Source organism: Salvelinus sp. IW2-2015, linkage group LG36 (genome assembly GCF_002910315.2).
Source record: "Salvelinus sp. IW2-2015 linkage group LG36, ASM291031v2, whole genome shotgun sequence".
Taxonomy (NCBI): domain Eukaryota; kingdom Metazoa; phylum Chordata; class Actinopteri; order Salmoniformes; family Salmonidae; genus Salvelinus; species Salvelinus sp. IW2-2015.
In genome coordinates this window covers 18,398,087-18,415,955 of record NC_036875.1, presented here as the reverse complement: position 1 = coordinate 18,415,955, position 17,869 = coordinate 18,398,087, and the positions used below count along the sequence as shown (strand labels likewise).

At 42.4% G+C, this 17,869-nt stretch overlaps 1 protein-coding gene and 1 non-coding gene across 2 annotated transcripts; both read left to right on the top strand.

The window, feature by feature from the left end:
* Positions 1–62: 62 nt before the first annotated feature.
* On the top strand, positions 63–5,736 carry LOC111959708 (large ribosomal subunit protein eL24). The gene is made up of 6 exons (XM_023981477.1): positions 63–145; positions 269–344; positions 814–924; positions 1,481–1,617; positions 2,022–2,085; positions 5,606–5,736. The coding sequence occupies exons 1-6, from the start codon at positions 141–143 to the stop codon at positions 5,684–5,686; spliced, it is 474 nt and encodes a 157-aa protein (XP_023837245.1). The 5' UTR covers positions 63–140; the 3' UTR covers positions 5,687–5,736.
* Positions 1,061–1,241, top strand: LOC111959979 (small nucleolar RNA SNORA23). Its single transcript, XR_002876747.1, has one exon. It is a non-coding gene; the product is annotated as a small nucleolar RNA SNORA23 (small nucleolar RNA).
* Positions 5,737–17,869: the final 12,133 nt, after the last annotated feature.

Genomic DNA, 17,869 nt, shown 5'->3' with positions numbered 1-17,869 from the left:
GAAATGTAAGMAGAAAAAAACATGCTGTGTAGAAAAAAATAAGTGGTAAAAAATATATAAATAATGAAGAAATCTTACCTGTAACTTCGTTTCCGTTTCCGACATCTTTCTTTCCGGTTTTGTGTCCCCCCTCAACCATCATGAAGTGAGTTTACGGAATAATATCTATTGCCATCAAAGCTTTAAAATAACCGTTTTAGTGCAAAAAATGCGCAATTATACAGAATTACACGTTTATCTTCTAATGGTTCATATTATTCCGCTACAGGGTCGAGCTGTGCAGTTTCAGTGGGTACAAAATATACCCCGGCCATGGTGTCCGATACGCCAGAATAGATGGGAAGGTACGGCACCCTAGGTCTACTCTTTTCCTTCCTCTAATGCCACTTAGTTAKGTTTGTTTTATCATGGTTGATTGCAATAAGCCGTGGCTGACATTCTATTGAAATTGTTACAGTAGAACTGTTCATGTAGTGTTTACTTGGTTCTTGGCCTGGCACTTAGACAGACGCTGCTAATCATTGTATAAATTTTTGTGACAAGGAGTAAAACTACGACCGGAAGTGACTTTTCGTAGTAGGTTGAGTGTATTTTAGGTAACCGTTTTCCTAACGTTAACTTAATTCTCATAACCTTCTACAGTAATTCTCATAACTTACTACGAAAAAGTCACTTCTGGTCGTAGCTGTATACCACCTAGTCAAAACCTTTCTCCACAGCAGTTATAACAATATTACAACTAGACATGGGCATGTCAACATGCCAAATAACGGTCAAATATCTCACTCATGTATAGTTTGCGCCCCCACCCAGGTTTTCCAGTTCCTGAATGCTAAGTGTGAGTCTGCCTTCCTGGCCAAGAGGAACCCCAGACAGATCAACTGGACTGTGCTGTACAGGCGCAAGCACAAGAAGGGCCAGTCTGTAAGTACCTCGTGTGCATAATTTCCCCTCAAATGCTGACAAGCAGTGGCTACTGTGAGTGTTTACCTTGTGATTCAGTTATACAACCTAAGTTTTGACAAGGTGTGTTTTGGTGTACCTTTGTTTTTGGCTGCGGGTGGGACGGTGTGCGTGGTTGCCATCTGCGTTATGTGCTGTTGCCAGGCTGTGTCCTACAGCTTGGACGGCAGTGCTCACTCCACATACCTGCGGCCGTAGAACCACTGGAGATCATAGTACTGGCTCTGTGATGTCTCTGACTCCTTACCACTGGCCAGCCTCCATACTCTCCTACAAACCTTATATGTGAGAAAGATGTTAGGGGTTTGCAGTAATGCAGTACACCTGCGTGGTTGTTACTGTTCCTTTGGCACAAAACTATAGTGTTAATGAGCATTCTTATTGGACTAGTTCAGCTACATGAGTGCTACTTCAAATACAATGTTTTCTCCCTGTGTTGTGCCTGCTAATAACCTAACACTACCAAACTGCCCATACTTGATCCTGAATGTGGCTATGCTGTTTCCTGTCCCAACAGGAAGAGGTGACAAAGAAGCGCACACGCCGTGCCGTGAAGTTCCAGAGGGCCATCACCGGCGCCTCCCTGGCTGAGATCATGGCCAAGAGGAACCAGAAGCCTGAGGTCCGCAAGGCCCAGCGTGAGCAGGCCATCAGGTGAGGACCTCACCAAAACCATGCTTTACCAGAAACTTGGCTTTAGATGTAAAATGTCAATAGCTGGCATATTGGTGCCAAAGAAAGTMAATTGTCTACTGCTGTAGTGAACTGTTGTATAGTGTTTAACAATTTAGTGTTGTCAGAGTTGGCTCTGAAGAACATATAGCTAGCTGTTCACACTGTGACACTGACTTTCCTGTGGTACTGCAGTTATTGTATTTTTAAAATTCAACAGTGAATTGTCAGTCTTGGTTTTTTAGCCATGTTAACGCATATGCAATAACAACGTTTTATTACTCTAGTCAGTCGATGTGTTATTTCTGCAGTCTGTGGACTCCTGTCTTGTTGTTTTTTTTGGTTGTGTGGCATTGGCCTAATTTCTATCATTCTTTTGTCACTAGAGCTGCCAAGGAGGCCAAGAAGGCAAAGCAGACAACCAAGAAACCCTCTGCTGCCGGTGCTAAGGTAAGATTAATATAGCCATGTGTGAATCTGATTGGTCAGAAAGTAAAACATTTATGACCTGCGTTTATAAAACACAGCAATGTTTTAATGTGGAAATCTACATTTTCACACAGATAAAGGTAGACTCACAAAGTAATAATTGTCCGTTTTGGGCTGACTTCAGCAAGCGAGCATGTAGCAACATGCTCCACAGTATCCTTAGCAGTTGTCATTCAGCTATCATTTTGCAGGAGAGTGAAGGGACCACTCACAATTGGATCCTCTTGGATCGCTCTGCAATATCTTTGGTTTACATTGCTGCTTTTAGTCACCTCAGCCTCTGGCAGAAATGTCTCACATGGTTTATTTATGCTTGGAATTTGAATGGCACCAAGTGGTTTATCAAGAGCTGTAAAGAAAAAAACTAGCACTGTGGTAAGGTAATTAGATTCCTATTGGAGAGTCCAAAGGTGTGTTAGTTACATCCCTTTCATATAGACCGAAATCTCGCTATTTTTACCATGCCTGCATTTTTATACCCGCTTTTTTGTCTAAAAGCAATAGGGGGTAGAGAGATATCGGTCAGGTCGATTTATTTTTGGTAGATATTAGGCTTTCCTAGTGTATCGGCCCTTGAGTGTCGGCRTTTCCCCTTAATAGCAAGTGTACTTGCCTCYTGTGAAACTCCTGCAAGCTGGRGCCACTCATTATTAGTTAGCCTGCTCTCGAGGAACCTCTGAGCTCCTTGCTAGCTTGCTGCATATAAATGTAGCACACTAATAATGCCACACGGAATGTAGAAATGAATTTACTGTTACTGCAAAACAATGTCCGTACGTACAGGCTGCAGGGCTTTATAAGGCAACATACTGGTAGCTTGCTAGCTAAACACCATTCATAGAGCTAGCTGTGAAGATAACGTCAGGTCACTACCCTAGAACTTTATTTGTGATAGCTAATATGCAATCAATAATGCAAAATATGCTCATTTCAAAGATGATTGTCACCAAATGTTGGCGAAATCACTTGTCTTACCATTACCATAATGCCTGGTTACTTGACACAAGTGGCTTTGAGAGACAGTGCACATTTTTTATAAAAAAAATGGGCTATTTCTATAAAAATGTTGATCAGTAGGTCTCATGGTCCCAAAGGGAAACATATTTTGTCATCTGTAGTCCCATAAACTAATGAAATCAGCCAAAAATTTGCTCAGTAAATCAATSCATTCACAAAGTCCTATTGAATATGAATTCACCTGTATTGTGAGTTGGTCTATGCCAAAATMATTACTGTTTATTAAAAGTCAAATTGATTGTATGGTTGTGTAATTMATTTAATGCATACATAGCYGTTTTGGAAAATGTCTCATCAAAATGTTAAAATGTAATTATATTTATTATCAGCATACAATAGCCTCCTTGACCCCCAACATRGACATTAGCACTTAAAAACCCATGTCATTGTCTAGTAGGGAGTAAAAAAACAAGGTACATTAAAAGCCACCTYAAGACCTAATGATTKCTGCATTTTCAGACCCTGTAACCAAAATAGTTTWGTTTATTTGGATCCCCATTAGCTGTTGCATAAGCAGCATCTACATTAAAGCAAAACATAATAGACTACAAAAGAAAATAAATAGAATAAACATAATATTAAAATCCAAAACCAACTACACTGCTCAAAAAAATAAAGGGAACACTTAAACAACACAATGTAACTCCAAGTCAATCACACTTCTGTGAAATGAAACTGTCCACTTAGGAAGCAACACTGATTGACAATAKATTTCACATGCTGTTGTGCAAATGGAATAGACAAAAGGTGGAAATTATAGGCAATTAGCAAGACACCCCCAATAAAGGAGTGGTTCTGCAAGTGGTGACCACAGACCACTTCTCAGTTCCTATGCTTCCTGGCTGATGTTTTGGTCACTTTTGAATGCTGCCGGTGCTTTCACTCTAGTGGTAGCATGAGACGGAGTCTACAACCCACACAAGTGGCTCAGGTAGTGCAGCTCATCCAGGATGGCACATCAATGCGAGCTGTGGCAAGAAGGTTTGCTGTGTCTGTCAGCGTAGTGTCCAGAGCATGGAGGCGCTACCACGAGACAGGCCAGTACATCAGGAGACGTGGAGGAGGCCGTAGGAGGGCAACAACCCAGCAGCAGGACCGCTACCTCCGCCTTTGTGCAAGGAGGAGCCCTGCAAAATGACCTCCAGCAGGCCACAAATGTGCATGTGTCTGCTCAAACGGTCAGAAACAGACTCCATGAGGGTGGTATGAGGGCCCGACGTCCACAGGTGGGGGTTGTGCTTATAGCCCAACCTGCAGGACGTTTGGCATTTGCCAGAGAACACCAAGATTGGCAAATTCGCCACTGGCGCCCTGTGCTCTTCACAGATGAAAGCAGGTTCACACTGAGCACATGTGACAGACGTGACAGAGTCTGGAGACGCCGTGGAGAACGTTCTGCTGCCTGCAACATCCTCCAGCATGACCGGTTTGGCGGTGGGTCAGTCATGGTGTGGTGGCATTTCTTTGGGGGCGCACAGCCCCCATGTGCTCGCCAGAGGTAGCCTGACTGCCATTAGGTACCGAGATGAGATCCTCAGACCCCTTGTGAGACCATATGCTGGTGCGGTTGGCCCTGGGTTCCTCCTAATGCAAGACAATGCTAGACCTCATGTGGCTGAGATGTGTCAGCAGTTCCTGCAAGAGGAAGGCATTGATGCTATGAATGGCCCGCCCGTTCCCCAGACCTGAATCCAATTGAGCACATCTGGACATCCTGTCTCGCTCCATCCACCTACGCCACTATGCACCACAGACTGTCAGGGTTGGCGATGCTTTAGTCCAGGTCTGGAGGAGATCCCTCAGGAGACATCGCCACCTCATCAGGAGCATGCCCAGGCATTGTAGGAGGTCATACAGGCCGTGGAGGCCCACACACACTACTGAGCCTCATTTACTTGTTTAAGGACATTACATCAGTTGTACTCAGCCGCTCAGTTGTGGTTTTCCACTTATTCTTGAGTGCTGGACTCTGAGTGTGACTCCAAATCCAGACCTCCATGGGTTGATAAATTTGATTTCCATTGATCATTTTTGTGTGATTTTGTTGTCAGCACATTCAACTATGTAAAGAAAAAAGTATTTAATAAGAATATTTCATTCATTCAGATCTAGGATGTGTTATTTTASTGTTCCCTTWATTTTTTTGAGCAGTGTATATAYTACCTGTAACCAAATTACCGATATCGGGTCTAAATGTTTCTGCTTTTTCAGATAAATTCGTTGACACTTCCATTGTTTAATAAATTTGAAGTGCAAATAGCCCGCACGGTTTAACACCACCCCTCCCAATTTGCCAGTAACCCACTATATATAAAAGGGTGTACCTGCAKAAAGTGATAAAGGGGCTGTTTGAAAGGGGGTCATCAACATTACCTTATAGTTTTTACAGATAATAAATATACCACATCTGTTTTAAAAGGGTTATTAGTACTTTGTCTAATCTGTACTTTGTCTCCCTCTGTAGGCCCCTGCCAAGGCTGCACCCAAACCCAAGGTGGCAAAGCAAATGAAGGTCAATGCGCCTCGCGTTGGTGGCAAACGCTAAAGCTTTTGGCTTTGTTGATTGTGAATAAACATTCTTAGTAATCAAAGGTGTTTGGTGTGTCAGTGCTTTTGTTTTCTGGATTTGTGTAATTGAAAATTGTCTGACCTGATTTGGTCATGCACCCTGAACTGTCCTTCCTTACTAGTGGTCAACAGTCTGGTTAGTTGGTCATAGGACTCCAATCTTTCACCTGGTACAACCAGAAGATGTGCCTCCCCTTGGATTCTGGTTTCTTCCTCCTAGGGATTTTCCCCTTGCCACTGCTTCTACTTGCTCTTTAAGGGTTTAGGATGGGTTACTGTAAAGCATTCGGTGACTTGAATAAAAATGTAGTGTGTGCATACGAAGGTGGACCAATCAATGGGGACTACATAAAGATCATGTCAAACCAGWAATTTATTCAGAGGCATGGCCATTTCTGTTTGTTCCACCCTTGTGCCAAGTTGCACTATCCAAACCTCAATAGTCAATGCCAAGATGGGTCAAAAGCATGTTTTGAAATCTGAGCCTGTATACTCCCCCTCCAAGCAATCACCTATTTTAACAATCATATACTATCGGCGCAAGAATAACACTGCTGCAGAATATGCCAAGATTGAATTCAAATAGTTAATACAAGAGCATACCATTACAAATATACTTAAGTTCATGTTAAATTATTACAGGTTGTGTGCATTATGGACAATGTAGTTTGCCAGTTATTGCTTAGTCTATCAGAGGATAACTATTTCCAARGTGTAGGATTGATAAAATGTGTTCTCGTCTACACTAGTTACATTTAACACATTATGCATCTCCCAATTACTGAGAACTAACCAATAGGAGACAAGGACCTTGACTACAGGGCCAATACAAACAGTGCCTATAGAAAGTCGACACCCCCACATTTTGTTACAAAGTGGGCTTGAAATGGCKTTAATTGTAATTTTGTCATTGATCTACACAATACTCATGTCAAAGTGAAAAGCAAATTCTACACTTTTTATTAAATAAAACAAATGTAGTTGTTGCACAAGTATTCACCCCCRCCCCCTTGACTTTTAAAGCACAGATTCAACTAAAGACCAGGGAGCTTTTTGAAACCCTCAAAGGGCAGTGATTGGTAGTTGGGTAACAAATCAGACATTTGAATATATCTTTAAGCATGGTTGCAGTAAGTTAATTGGGCTGTGGATGATGTCCTCCTGAACTGAGCTGCAGGACAGGAAGGAAACTGCTTAGGGAAGCCATTGGTGATTTTAAAAAGGCTGGATGGAGTTCAATGGCTGTGATGGGAGAACTGAGGATGGATCAACATTGTAGTGACTCCACAATTACCCTAACAGCAAAAATACAAATATTCTTAAACATGCATATGTATGCAACAAYGCATTCAAGTAATACTGAAGAAAAAAAACTGCAAAGGAATAGACTTTGGCCTAAATGCAAAGCCTTACGTTTGTGGCAAATCCAACATCACTGAGTAACTGCCTCATTATGAAGCATGTTGGTGGCTGCATCGTGGTATGGGTATGCTTGACAGGAAAGACAAGTTTTTCAGGATGAAAACAAACAGGATGAGCTAAGCACAGGCAAAACCGGTTTGCTTTACACCAGACACTGGGAGAGAAATCCATCTTTCAGCAGGACAATAACCTACAACACAAAGCCAAATCTACACTGGGAGAAGAATCCACCATTCAGCAGGACAATAACCTACAACACAAAGCCAAATCTACACTGGGAGAAGAATCCACCATTCAGCAGGACAATAACCTACAACACAAAGCCAAATCTACACTGGGAGAAGAATCTACCATTCAGCAGGACAATAACCTACAACACAAAGCCAAATCTACACTAGAGTTGCTTACCAAAAAGGTAGTGAATGTCAGTTTTGACTTAAATCTGCTTATATCTATGGTAAGACTTGAACATTGCTGTCTAGCTATGATCTCCAACACCTTGACAGAGCTTGAAGAATTTTGAAAAAGAATAATGGGCAAATACACAATCCAGGTGTGTAAAGGTCTTAGAGACTTACCCAAGAAGACTCACAGCTGTAATCACTGCCAAAGGTGATTCTAACATGTATTGACTCAGGGATGAATACTTATCTAATCAAGGTATGTTTTATTTTTCATTCATCTTTAATTGTATGAATTTTTCTTSCACTGTGACATTAGATTGTGTTGATCATTGTCAAAAAATGACAATTCAATCCATTTGAATCCTATGTTTTAACACAAAATGTGAAGAAATCCTAGGGGGATGTAGACTTTCTATATGCATTGTATCCCTAAAGTTTTCCTTATTGACTCCAGGTACCACACTAGATTCAGCCCCATGGACCGTGACACCTAACATTACCCAACGATCAGGGAAAGAAAGCTGGTGATTTCATGTTTCTATTGGCAATAGGCAGGGTGCCAATTACAGTAGATCTACAGTTAAAAGCTACTATATGAAATGTTTACCTGATTGGTTAAAGCAGTTACAACACGTGGAAGGAACAGWCAGCCACATGGCATGAATGTATGGTTTAATCATCCTTCAGGTACGACTGTAGAAATAGTTACCAAAATGATTTAATAAATATTGGAGACATTCCTTTTAACCACATTCAAACACAGATTTAAGATCATCCTTAGGAAACCACACCATGAGGTATGATGACAAAAACAGTTTGGAAAAAAGCAACACTTCCAAAAAAATGCATGATAAATATTCATTTAAGAATATACAATTAAACAACTTGTTTCATGAAGTAAAACGTAAAAATAAAACATTGTGCGCAGATGACACCATTTGAGTGTGTTTTGGTAAGGGTTAATATGCCATTATAAACCTGAAGAAATCCAGGCAAATTAAATGGTCTCCAGCAAGGAAACATTCTTTTTTTTTTTACTGTAAAATGGAGCAAGGGTGGAAGCGGAATGGAGGGGCTGGGTTTCTGCCGGTGATGAGGCTCCCTTTCGGTCCAGGGAGTTGGATTGCATTGGTGAAACTCAAGAKTCAAGACTCTGCAGGGGCAGCCTCCTTTGCTAGTGCTCATAACTATAGTGTGGGATAAGGCAAAAAGACAACAACAAAAAAATGTAGGTTTATGTAAACTTAGTCTTAGCCTTTGGCCTTTCCTTCCAGTTCTCTGCTGCCAATGACTGGAACGAATTGCAAAAATCACTGAAGCTGGAGACTTATATCTCCCTCTCTAACTTTAAGCATCAGCTGTCAGAACAGCTTACCGATCACTGTACCTGTACACAGCCAATCTGTAAATAGCACACCCAACTACCTCATCCCCATATTGTTATTAATCTTTTTMCTCTTTTGCACCCCAGTATCTCTACTTGCACATCATCATCTGCACATCTATCACTCCAGTGTTAATGCTAAATTGTAATTATTTCGCCTCTATGGCCTATTTATTGCCTTACCGCCCTAATCTTCTACATTTGCACACACTGTAAATAGATTTTTCTATTGTGTTATTGACTGTATGTTTGTTTATGTGTAACTCTATTGTTTTTGTCGCACTGCTTTGCTTTATCTTGGCCAGGTCGCAGTTGTAAATGGGAACATGTTCTCAACTGGCRTACCAGGTCAAATAAAGGAGAGAAAAAAAAGWWAAAAAAATAGTCTAATACATTTCCCGTCATAATTCCAAGGAAATAAAGTTAAATATTAAGAAACTAAGAAACTAAAACACAGAACTTTAGTTACAACAGTTTGAGCCTACAGATTGATTCCTAAAGAATCATTTACTGGGGCTGTTTATGGCGATGCCCAATCCATAGGTCTTCATTCCTTGTGCTCTAAGATAGGTTTACTTACTGGAAGATCCTGTAGAGCTGGGATATTCCAGCACTACCCACAAATAAGTTGACAAAGAAGTTCCAGTTCTTTGGAATGATGACCAAAGAGTATCTGGACCAGGTCAGACCTGAGAAAGTGGGAAATGGGATTAGTCAAGGAGTGAAGTTGTTTATTTGACTGAAGAATACAGGATTAATTTAAACTGTACCTGTCACTCACTGAAGAATATAGGAACTCCACTATACCTGTGGCTGTCAGTACACCAGACAGAGAAACGCTCGGTTTCTCGGCTGGTTGACTCATTTCTGTCAGACCAGCCCCGACCAGACCCTATAGAGATGAAGATGCATCTGACCTGGAATTAGTTTCATTAGACAATACCTTCTTACATGTTTACGTTTAGATTAACGCAATAGCTCAAGCTTAGCAAATGCAGCCCGTACCGATTTGAACATTGGGGCCCAGAAGAAAAACAATCCTTGGACCTGGAATGAGAGAAAAGACAATCCATGAAAATTCTTTGCAAAAAAGTGACTTTGTTGTGACAACACGTTATAACATACTATAATCTTCCATGAAGCAAACTTTTACCACTACCATAGACTTGTTTAAAAGGGCAATTCCGCCAATTTCCAACCTCAGCTCCATACCAAATTTTATTGGTCACATACATATTTAGCAGATGTTATTGCGGGTGTAGCGAAATGCTTGGGATACCAGTGTCTACATTTGTGAAGACTGCACGTTTCTATGATCTGTGGTTAAAAAGAAGAATGGTCCTAAAACATTATTCTCTGTGACATCACAGGGTAGGATTAAAAGGAAGAAAAACAGTGATTTTCTAAACTTGCTATGAGTTTCTAGCCAGAGGGAGGGTATTTTCTTGCTCCCCAAGTCACCGGGAATCTCAGTGTTTGAAAATCACTGATTTAAAAATGTTTAAACTTTTGATGTGGTTGTCGGGCATAATTTTTAAAACTTTATATTTGTTTATACAAAACGTAAAACTGTGCCATTTTCACAAATGAAGACACTGGTATTGTGGCGGAGATCATTAAAATGAGGTTGAAAAGTGGTGGAATTGCTCTTTGACATAACCCCAGTACTTACATCCTGATCAAGAGGTCAGTAAGTGCTCTGTCAGAGGCACACTAAAAATGAAACATTATTGCACTGAGTATTCCTCTGACTTAGTTCAGGGCAGGACACCTAATACTTCATATGATTGATGGTTGTGGATTGGTAGGCTGAACTATTTTCATTGTTCTGCTATAACCAAAGTAGGCTGAATGACCTCTCCTAAGAAACATCAAGCCATGGTCATGCCAGGCTGCCACAACAAGGTCCTGATAATGAGGAATTCATTGAAAGTGAATCTATGCAAGGTTTCCCCCTCCTATATACGAAAAGTAACGCTGCCAGAATGCAACTAATGCAACTAGTGATAACCACAATATAGCAGCATGCTGTTCAGCAAAAGATACACAGCAGATAGCATCTTATGTAGGACTTTGCAACAGGTTAGACCAGTGTTACATCTTTGTCTCTTCACAATATTTGTCTGCTGAAGGCACATACAGGTAACTGCCAAAATAGTGGAAACACCAACATAAAGTGTCTTAATAGCGTGCTGGGCCACCACGAGCCGCCAGAACAGCTTCAATACGCCTGGCATAGATTCTAGGGTCTGGAACTCTATTGGAGAAATTCTATAATTTGGTGTTTTGTTGATGGTGGTGGAAATCGCCGTCTCAGCCAGAATCTCCCATAAGTGTTCGATTGGGTTGAGATCTGGTGACAGATCGCCACGGCATATGGTTTACATCGTTTTCATGTTCATAAAACCATTCAGTGACCACTCGTGCCCTGTGGATGGGTACATTGTCATCCACTCCCATCAGGATATAAATTATTTAAATAAACTGAAGGTGATCACTCAGAATGGCTTTGTATTTATTGGCATTTACCTTGCCCTTGAACGTATAATAACACATCTTATCACCTGTGCACAATGGTGAGTCTGTCCTCTCCCAAGATATGCACAGGTTATAGAAAGGATATCAGATTTTGTAAGGACAAAGGTTAGTAACAGCTGTAGCTAAATATACGGGTGTAGGTGAGTGTTCAAAGACCGCAAATGTTGACAAGGAGTTTGCGCTCAACTTTCTTTGTCCTTGAAGGTAGTCACATTGATTTCCTCAAAACATGCAATCATTCATTCTGTGAGGAACCATGCCAATTCTGAAAATGAAATTGCTACTCTTGGCAACCAATCTCTTTGGTATTGGGCAATTCCACAGTAACACAGTAACATATTGATGCGGAGACTCAGATATTTTACTTTAAAATGCATTTCAAACAAAAACCAATCACTGCCAAGTTCAACAAACCATACAGCAGCTCTATGCACAAGGACTATAGATTCTGGAAAACATATACTTGAAAAACACCTGCAGATGCAAAGTTCGGTAACAGAATGAAAGCACAAACCATTTCCAAATTCAGTGGAAATTGTTAAAGTAGTCTTTGCATATAGTTGTATGGTTTGTTTAACTTTGTAATCATTGTTTTTTGTTTGACATACATTTTAAAGTGCAACATCTGAGTCTCAGCATCACTCTGTCATAGTGGAGTTGCCCTATTGGATTCCAAAAACCCATCTCACACACAAAGCTCCACGTGACCTGCAACCAATGTCCATGTCTGCACTGCAACCCCACTCATGCAGCCAGCTACTGTGTACCATAATCTATACACACTGGGATAACAAATCTGCAAAACAGTTGGCTGGTTCTACCTAACTCTATTCAGATTTAGAGGCGCCAAATCTGTATTTTGCCATTTGTTTGGGTTTAAAACACTAAGATAAGCAAGAATGGCGAGATTAGATAGTAGCTATTGGTTGCATACATCAAAATATTTAGCAAGGGTTTTTGACTAAGGCCACTTCAGCAACAACCACGGTCATCAGTGTATACTAGTCTCTCTAGACATCCGTGTTGCCTCCCACAATTTTCAAATGCTCTAGCCTAGGGTCTGGTTTCAAAGACTATGGAGGCTACTCAGAGGAGGAACGGGAGAACAATCCAACTTCGTGAATTTCAGCAAATTACTAATTTTTCGATAAAACTACACAAATACTGTATATTCACGTCACCAAATACCTTAGACCGCTGCGCCACTCGGGAGCCCTAAGGCACTGCATCTCAGTACAAGAGGCGTCACTACAGTCCCTGGTTCGAATCCAGGCAGTATCACATCCGGCCATGATTGGAAGTCCCATAGGGCGGCGCACAATTGGGCCAGCGTTGTTCAGATTTGGCCGGGGTAGGCCGTCATTGTAAATAAGTATTTGTTCTTAAATTACTTGCCTAGTTAAATAAAGCTTAAATTAAAAAATACCTGATTGAAACACTTTTGCAGTGAAGGTCTACAGTAGTCTCAACAGCACCCTCTAGGGTAGCGTCATGGTGTTGCCGGATTAAAGCTTTTTTCCGGAACGTTGACTTCAATATTTATTTTTATTTTTTAATACGAGACTTAAAAAAAATATATATATATACGAGGCTCGTGCTTCTCATCCCCTTCCATAAACCCTATTCGATGGGATAATATTTACTGGGGGAGCTCAGGTAATATAATCGTGTGCACGAGCACAAATCGCCACATCCATAATTTGAGTCCTGTGTCGTGGTAATTTCCTGTATTACTAAATGAAGAGAGTTTACAAACCACACACAAGTCAGAGTTATATTTTAAAGTCCATCTTTAATTATATGAGCTTCACCATAGCCCTTTGACTCTCAGATCAATTCAGTGTCTATAAATGAATTCTCTGAGAGTGCTTACAAAAGAATACTTAGTATCTTTTATAGCCAAGATACACCCCTCTCAACTCACATGACGAACCACAGATCTTAGGAATTTCACAAAGGGCCTTTTACTTGAAAGAGGAGTATCCCATAGCCAGATAGCATTAGCTATAAATTATCATTCAGTTTGGTCTCTTGGGCGAGGTTCTACTTCTAGTTCTTGGTACTTCGTAGTACCAAAACATTACCTCATCCAATGGCATATATCAATTGTCAATTCTAGATACTCCCATCTCTTCTCCCCACTCCTGGAGAAGCTCACTAAGGGGAGTGAACCTCTAGGTCATATACTATGAAAGATAAGTTCAACATCAGAGGGGTGGTATAATGGTTCCAGACAATGCCATACTCCTCCCCCCCAATGGGAAAATGAGGGAGTGACTGGAGTACAGACATAGTGGAGCCCTCACATGGTTTCACAGATATATTCACCTATGAAAGACAATGTTCAAACCTGACTTCTCCCTTTCTGATATTCTGCATATTACCAGATCTTAAAAGACAAGCCTGACCTCTCCCCTCTCTGGGCCCCAAGTGACTTTTCCCTAGAGGAGAAAGGAAAATGCAACTGCCAACAGTATAGTCCAAAAGAAGACATTCTAATGATAAGTATAAAATAAATAAAACATCTTATTTATCTATGTTACCTAACTAATTCTGATTCAGCTACGACACCTGTCAGAATCTGCCATGTCAGTAATTTTTACTTGGCAGGAAGGTTATTATCCCGGCCCTAAAAACCTACTGTTTTTCAGCAAACTCCCAGGTCCCCTGATAATACTTGTCCCGTGCGAATCGCCATCCCTGTGTTTTGAGGGATATTACAGAGTTTAAAACAGGTGCTGCACCCAGTTTGGGTAAGAACATAGGAACAAATTCATGCTTAAAATAAAGTGCTATGCACATAGCCTACAGATGAATTAACTGTTTTGTCAAGCTTTCCTAATGCAGTTCTTCTCTTTTAAAAAGTGTAAGTGGACAATATTGTGCCAATGAATTGACAGATTGCCAAATACATCAGCTAATTAAATGTCTGCATAGGTTAACGTTCATGGTTCTTATTGATATGCATTATTTAGACTCTTTGAACTGAAGGCCATTAGACCAATATTAGGCTAGACATTTGAAAAGTCTTCACACATTGAAGAGCCTACAGGCTTCCGTCATAACAGTACATTTTGAAAGAGGAATTATTTTTTACAGGGGCAGTTTGGTAAAACTAAATCGTCTGAATCGTCCACCGTAAATACTGGGGTAATAATTACATAACCGAGGTTCTATAGTAATACTAGTCTCGTGTGAATAGAGCTATAGACCTACATGGTAATTATGACGACTTCCGGAGGACGTCCTCCATCCAATCAAAGCTTTTGCAGTATGAACTGACATATTGTCCATCCAATCAAAGTGGGCATGTGTGATTTAGAAGCTTGGTGAGTTGGTAAGATTGTTGGATAGATAAAGATTGAGATACTTTTGCATTTTTAGGATATTATTACATTCAAATTACTTTCGTCAAACTACAGGAGACGGAGGTAGATTATATTGTTTTCTTGGTTTTAGAACTTTATTTCTGTCGAGTTAGTGCAATTTATTTCAATCCTCCGGACATGATTGGTTTAAACCGTTAATATAACAGTGTACAGAACATTAGGAACATCTTCCTAATATTGAGTTTCACCCCAGAACAGCCTTCAACTATACAAGGTGTTGAAAGCYGTTCACACGGATGCTGGCCCATGTTGACTCCAATGCTTCCCACAGTTGTGTCAATTTGGCTGGATGTCCTTCGGGTGGTGGACCATTCTTGATACACACAGGAAACTTGTGTGAAAATCAAATCAAAGTTTATTTGTCACGTGTGTCGAATCAACACCTTACAGTGAAATGCTTACTAACCAATAGTGCTAAAAAAAAGGTGTTAGGTGAACCCCAGCAGCGTAGCAGTTCTTGACACAAACCTGTGTGCCTGGCACCTACTACCATATCCCGTCCAAAGGCACTTAGCTAAAGTTTTTGTCTTGCCCATTCACCCTCTGAATGGCACACATACACAATCCATGGCAAGGCTTCAAAATCCTCATGTAACCAGTCTCCTCCCCTTCATATACACTGATTGAAGTGGATTTAACATATGACATCAGTAAGAGATCATAGCTTTCACCAGTATGTCATGGAAAGAACATGAGTTCCTAATGTTTTGTACAGTGTATAGCTCATTGGTTAAAGTGTACTGGAGTCCGGGGGTTTATTTATTACACCAATTTTGTTTCAAAACGTTAGCAAACAAAACGGGGAGGGACCCACCTGAAATGTCCAACTTCCATTTAGCAACTGTTTGGATTAATGAATACACTAGGGCCATGATAAGTACGAAAACGTTATCGAACTTGGCAGATTGTGTAATATTGGAGCGGTGAGTCGGGAAGCAGGTGCAACGTTTAATAAAACAAAAATGAGACAAATCCATGTGTCTACAAGCCGGTACACAAGAACAATACCAAATGGTGAGTGAACATAAGCGAGTGACATAAAAAGGGGAGGAAATGAGGGTAATGAAGTCCAGGTGTGAATCATAATGATTAACAGGTGTGCGTAATGATGAATCCCAGGACCGGTGGTTACTATTCTGGTGATGTCGCATGCCGGAGGGGAGGAGCAGGAAAAGATGTAACGGCACCCCACCGCTGACACGCGGCTCCAGCCGTAGGACAACGCCGACCAGAGGGACGACACAGAGGAGCGGGTCGGTCCYGGCGGCGAAGGTGTAAATCACAGATGTTGTTGGGGTCCAGACTGTCCTCCACCGGAACCCAACACCGCTCCTCTGGACCATACCCCTTCCAGTCCACCAGATACTGGAGCCGACCCCCACGATGTCGGGGGTCCAGTAGGGATCTGACGGCGTATGCCGGACTCCCCTCACTATCCGGGGGTGGGGTGGTGTCATGGGGGACAGTATAAGCTAGGGGACCAGGAACCACCAGCCTGAGAAGAGACATAAAACCTGGGTGAAATACGTTAGTGACTGGGTAGTTGTAACCTGTATGTCACCTCGTTGAACCTCCGGAGAACCTTGAACGGCCCCACAAACAGGGGGCTCAGTTTCTTGCAGGGCAGCTGGAGTGGGAGGTTCCTGGTAGAGAGCCAGATGCGGTCCCCAGGATGGAACATAAGGGTCTCACTGCGGTGGCGGTCTGCCTGTTCCTTCTGACGATGGGCGGTGCGCTGGAGTCTCACGTGCGTGTAGCTCCACACCTCCGCCGCCCGCTAGAACCACTCATCTACCCCAGGAACCGCGCTCCGGCTGGAAAATCCAAAACACACTGGAAGGGGGTCAACCCAGTGGAGGAGTGACCTAGGGGGTTGTGGGCATACTCTGCCCAGGGAAGGAATCGTGCCCACTCACCCTGCCAGTCATGATAGTGACTCCTCAGGAACCTCCCCAGCTCCTGGTTCATCCTCTCCACCTGCCCATTGGACTGAGGCCGATACCCGGAATTGAGGCTGACCGTGACCAAGCTTCTCCAAGAAGGCCCTCCAAACTCGTGATGTGAATTGGGGGCCACGGTCAGAGACAATGTCCTCCGAAAGGCCATAATGCCAGAAGAGTGGCTCAGCAGCCTGGAGAGCAGTGGGGAGACCAGGAACTAAATCGACAGGACTTGGGAAATCTATCCAGCAGAATGGGGGTGAAACCATCAGAGGGAGGAAGATTGACTAACCAATGGATAGATGTGACCAAAGTCCCTGAGGCACAGGAAGTGGCAGGAGCTTCCCTGCTGGAGCATTCTGGGGGTCCATCAAGCCGATCCATTATCCCTGTGGGAACGTAGATGCGCTCAGGAAGACAATTCCGGGGTGCGGGCTCCCTCTAGAGCCTGGCAGATGTCCACGTCTACATCCCAAACCACTGGACCCACGACTCGGGAGGATGGGATTATGGGTGCCCTCTGGACAGGAACCTCTCCCGAATCGTAGATACGGGACCGAGCATTGGCCTTTATGTTCTTAGAACCTGGGCGATAAATCAGCGTGAAGTCGAACCTGGTGGGAAAAAAAGTCCTGGCTTGGCGCGGATTCAGTCTCCTCGTTGTCCGTATGTACTCTAGGTTCTGATGGTCGAAGAGGATGACATATGGTTCCTTGGCGCCCTCCAGCCAGTGTCTCCACTCCTTCTTCACCACCAGGAGCTACCGATCCACAACGTCATAATTCCTCTCTGCGCAGGACAGTTTCTTGGAGAGAAAAAAAGCACAAGGATATAATTTCATTGGGTTACCCTGTCATTGTGACAAAACTGCCCCCCCACCCACCTCAGATGAGTCTACCTCAACCACAAAAGGTAGTGTGGGATATGGGTGTTTTAGCAAGGAGGAGGAGGTGAGCGGGGGACCACGCCAGCGTACGAGGCACACACTTAAGTGAGGTGAGAGGGGTGGCGACGGCACTGAAGTTCCTGARGAAGCGGCGGTAGAAGTTGTCAAACCCCAAAAACCATTGTAACCCGTTGGTG

Coding starts and splice junctions, on each gene's coding strand:
- LOC111959708 (XM_023981477.1), top strand. Junction 925..1,480: donor AGCACAAGAAGGGCCAGTCT/GTAAGTACCTCG, acceptor CTGTCCCAACAG/GAAGAGGTGACAAAGAAGCG. Junction 2,086..5,605: donor CCTCTGCTGCCGGTGCTAAG/GTAAGATTAATA, acceptor CTCCCTCTGTAG/GCCCCTGCCAAGGCTGCACC.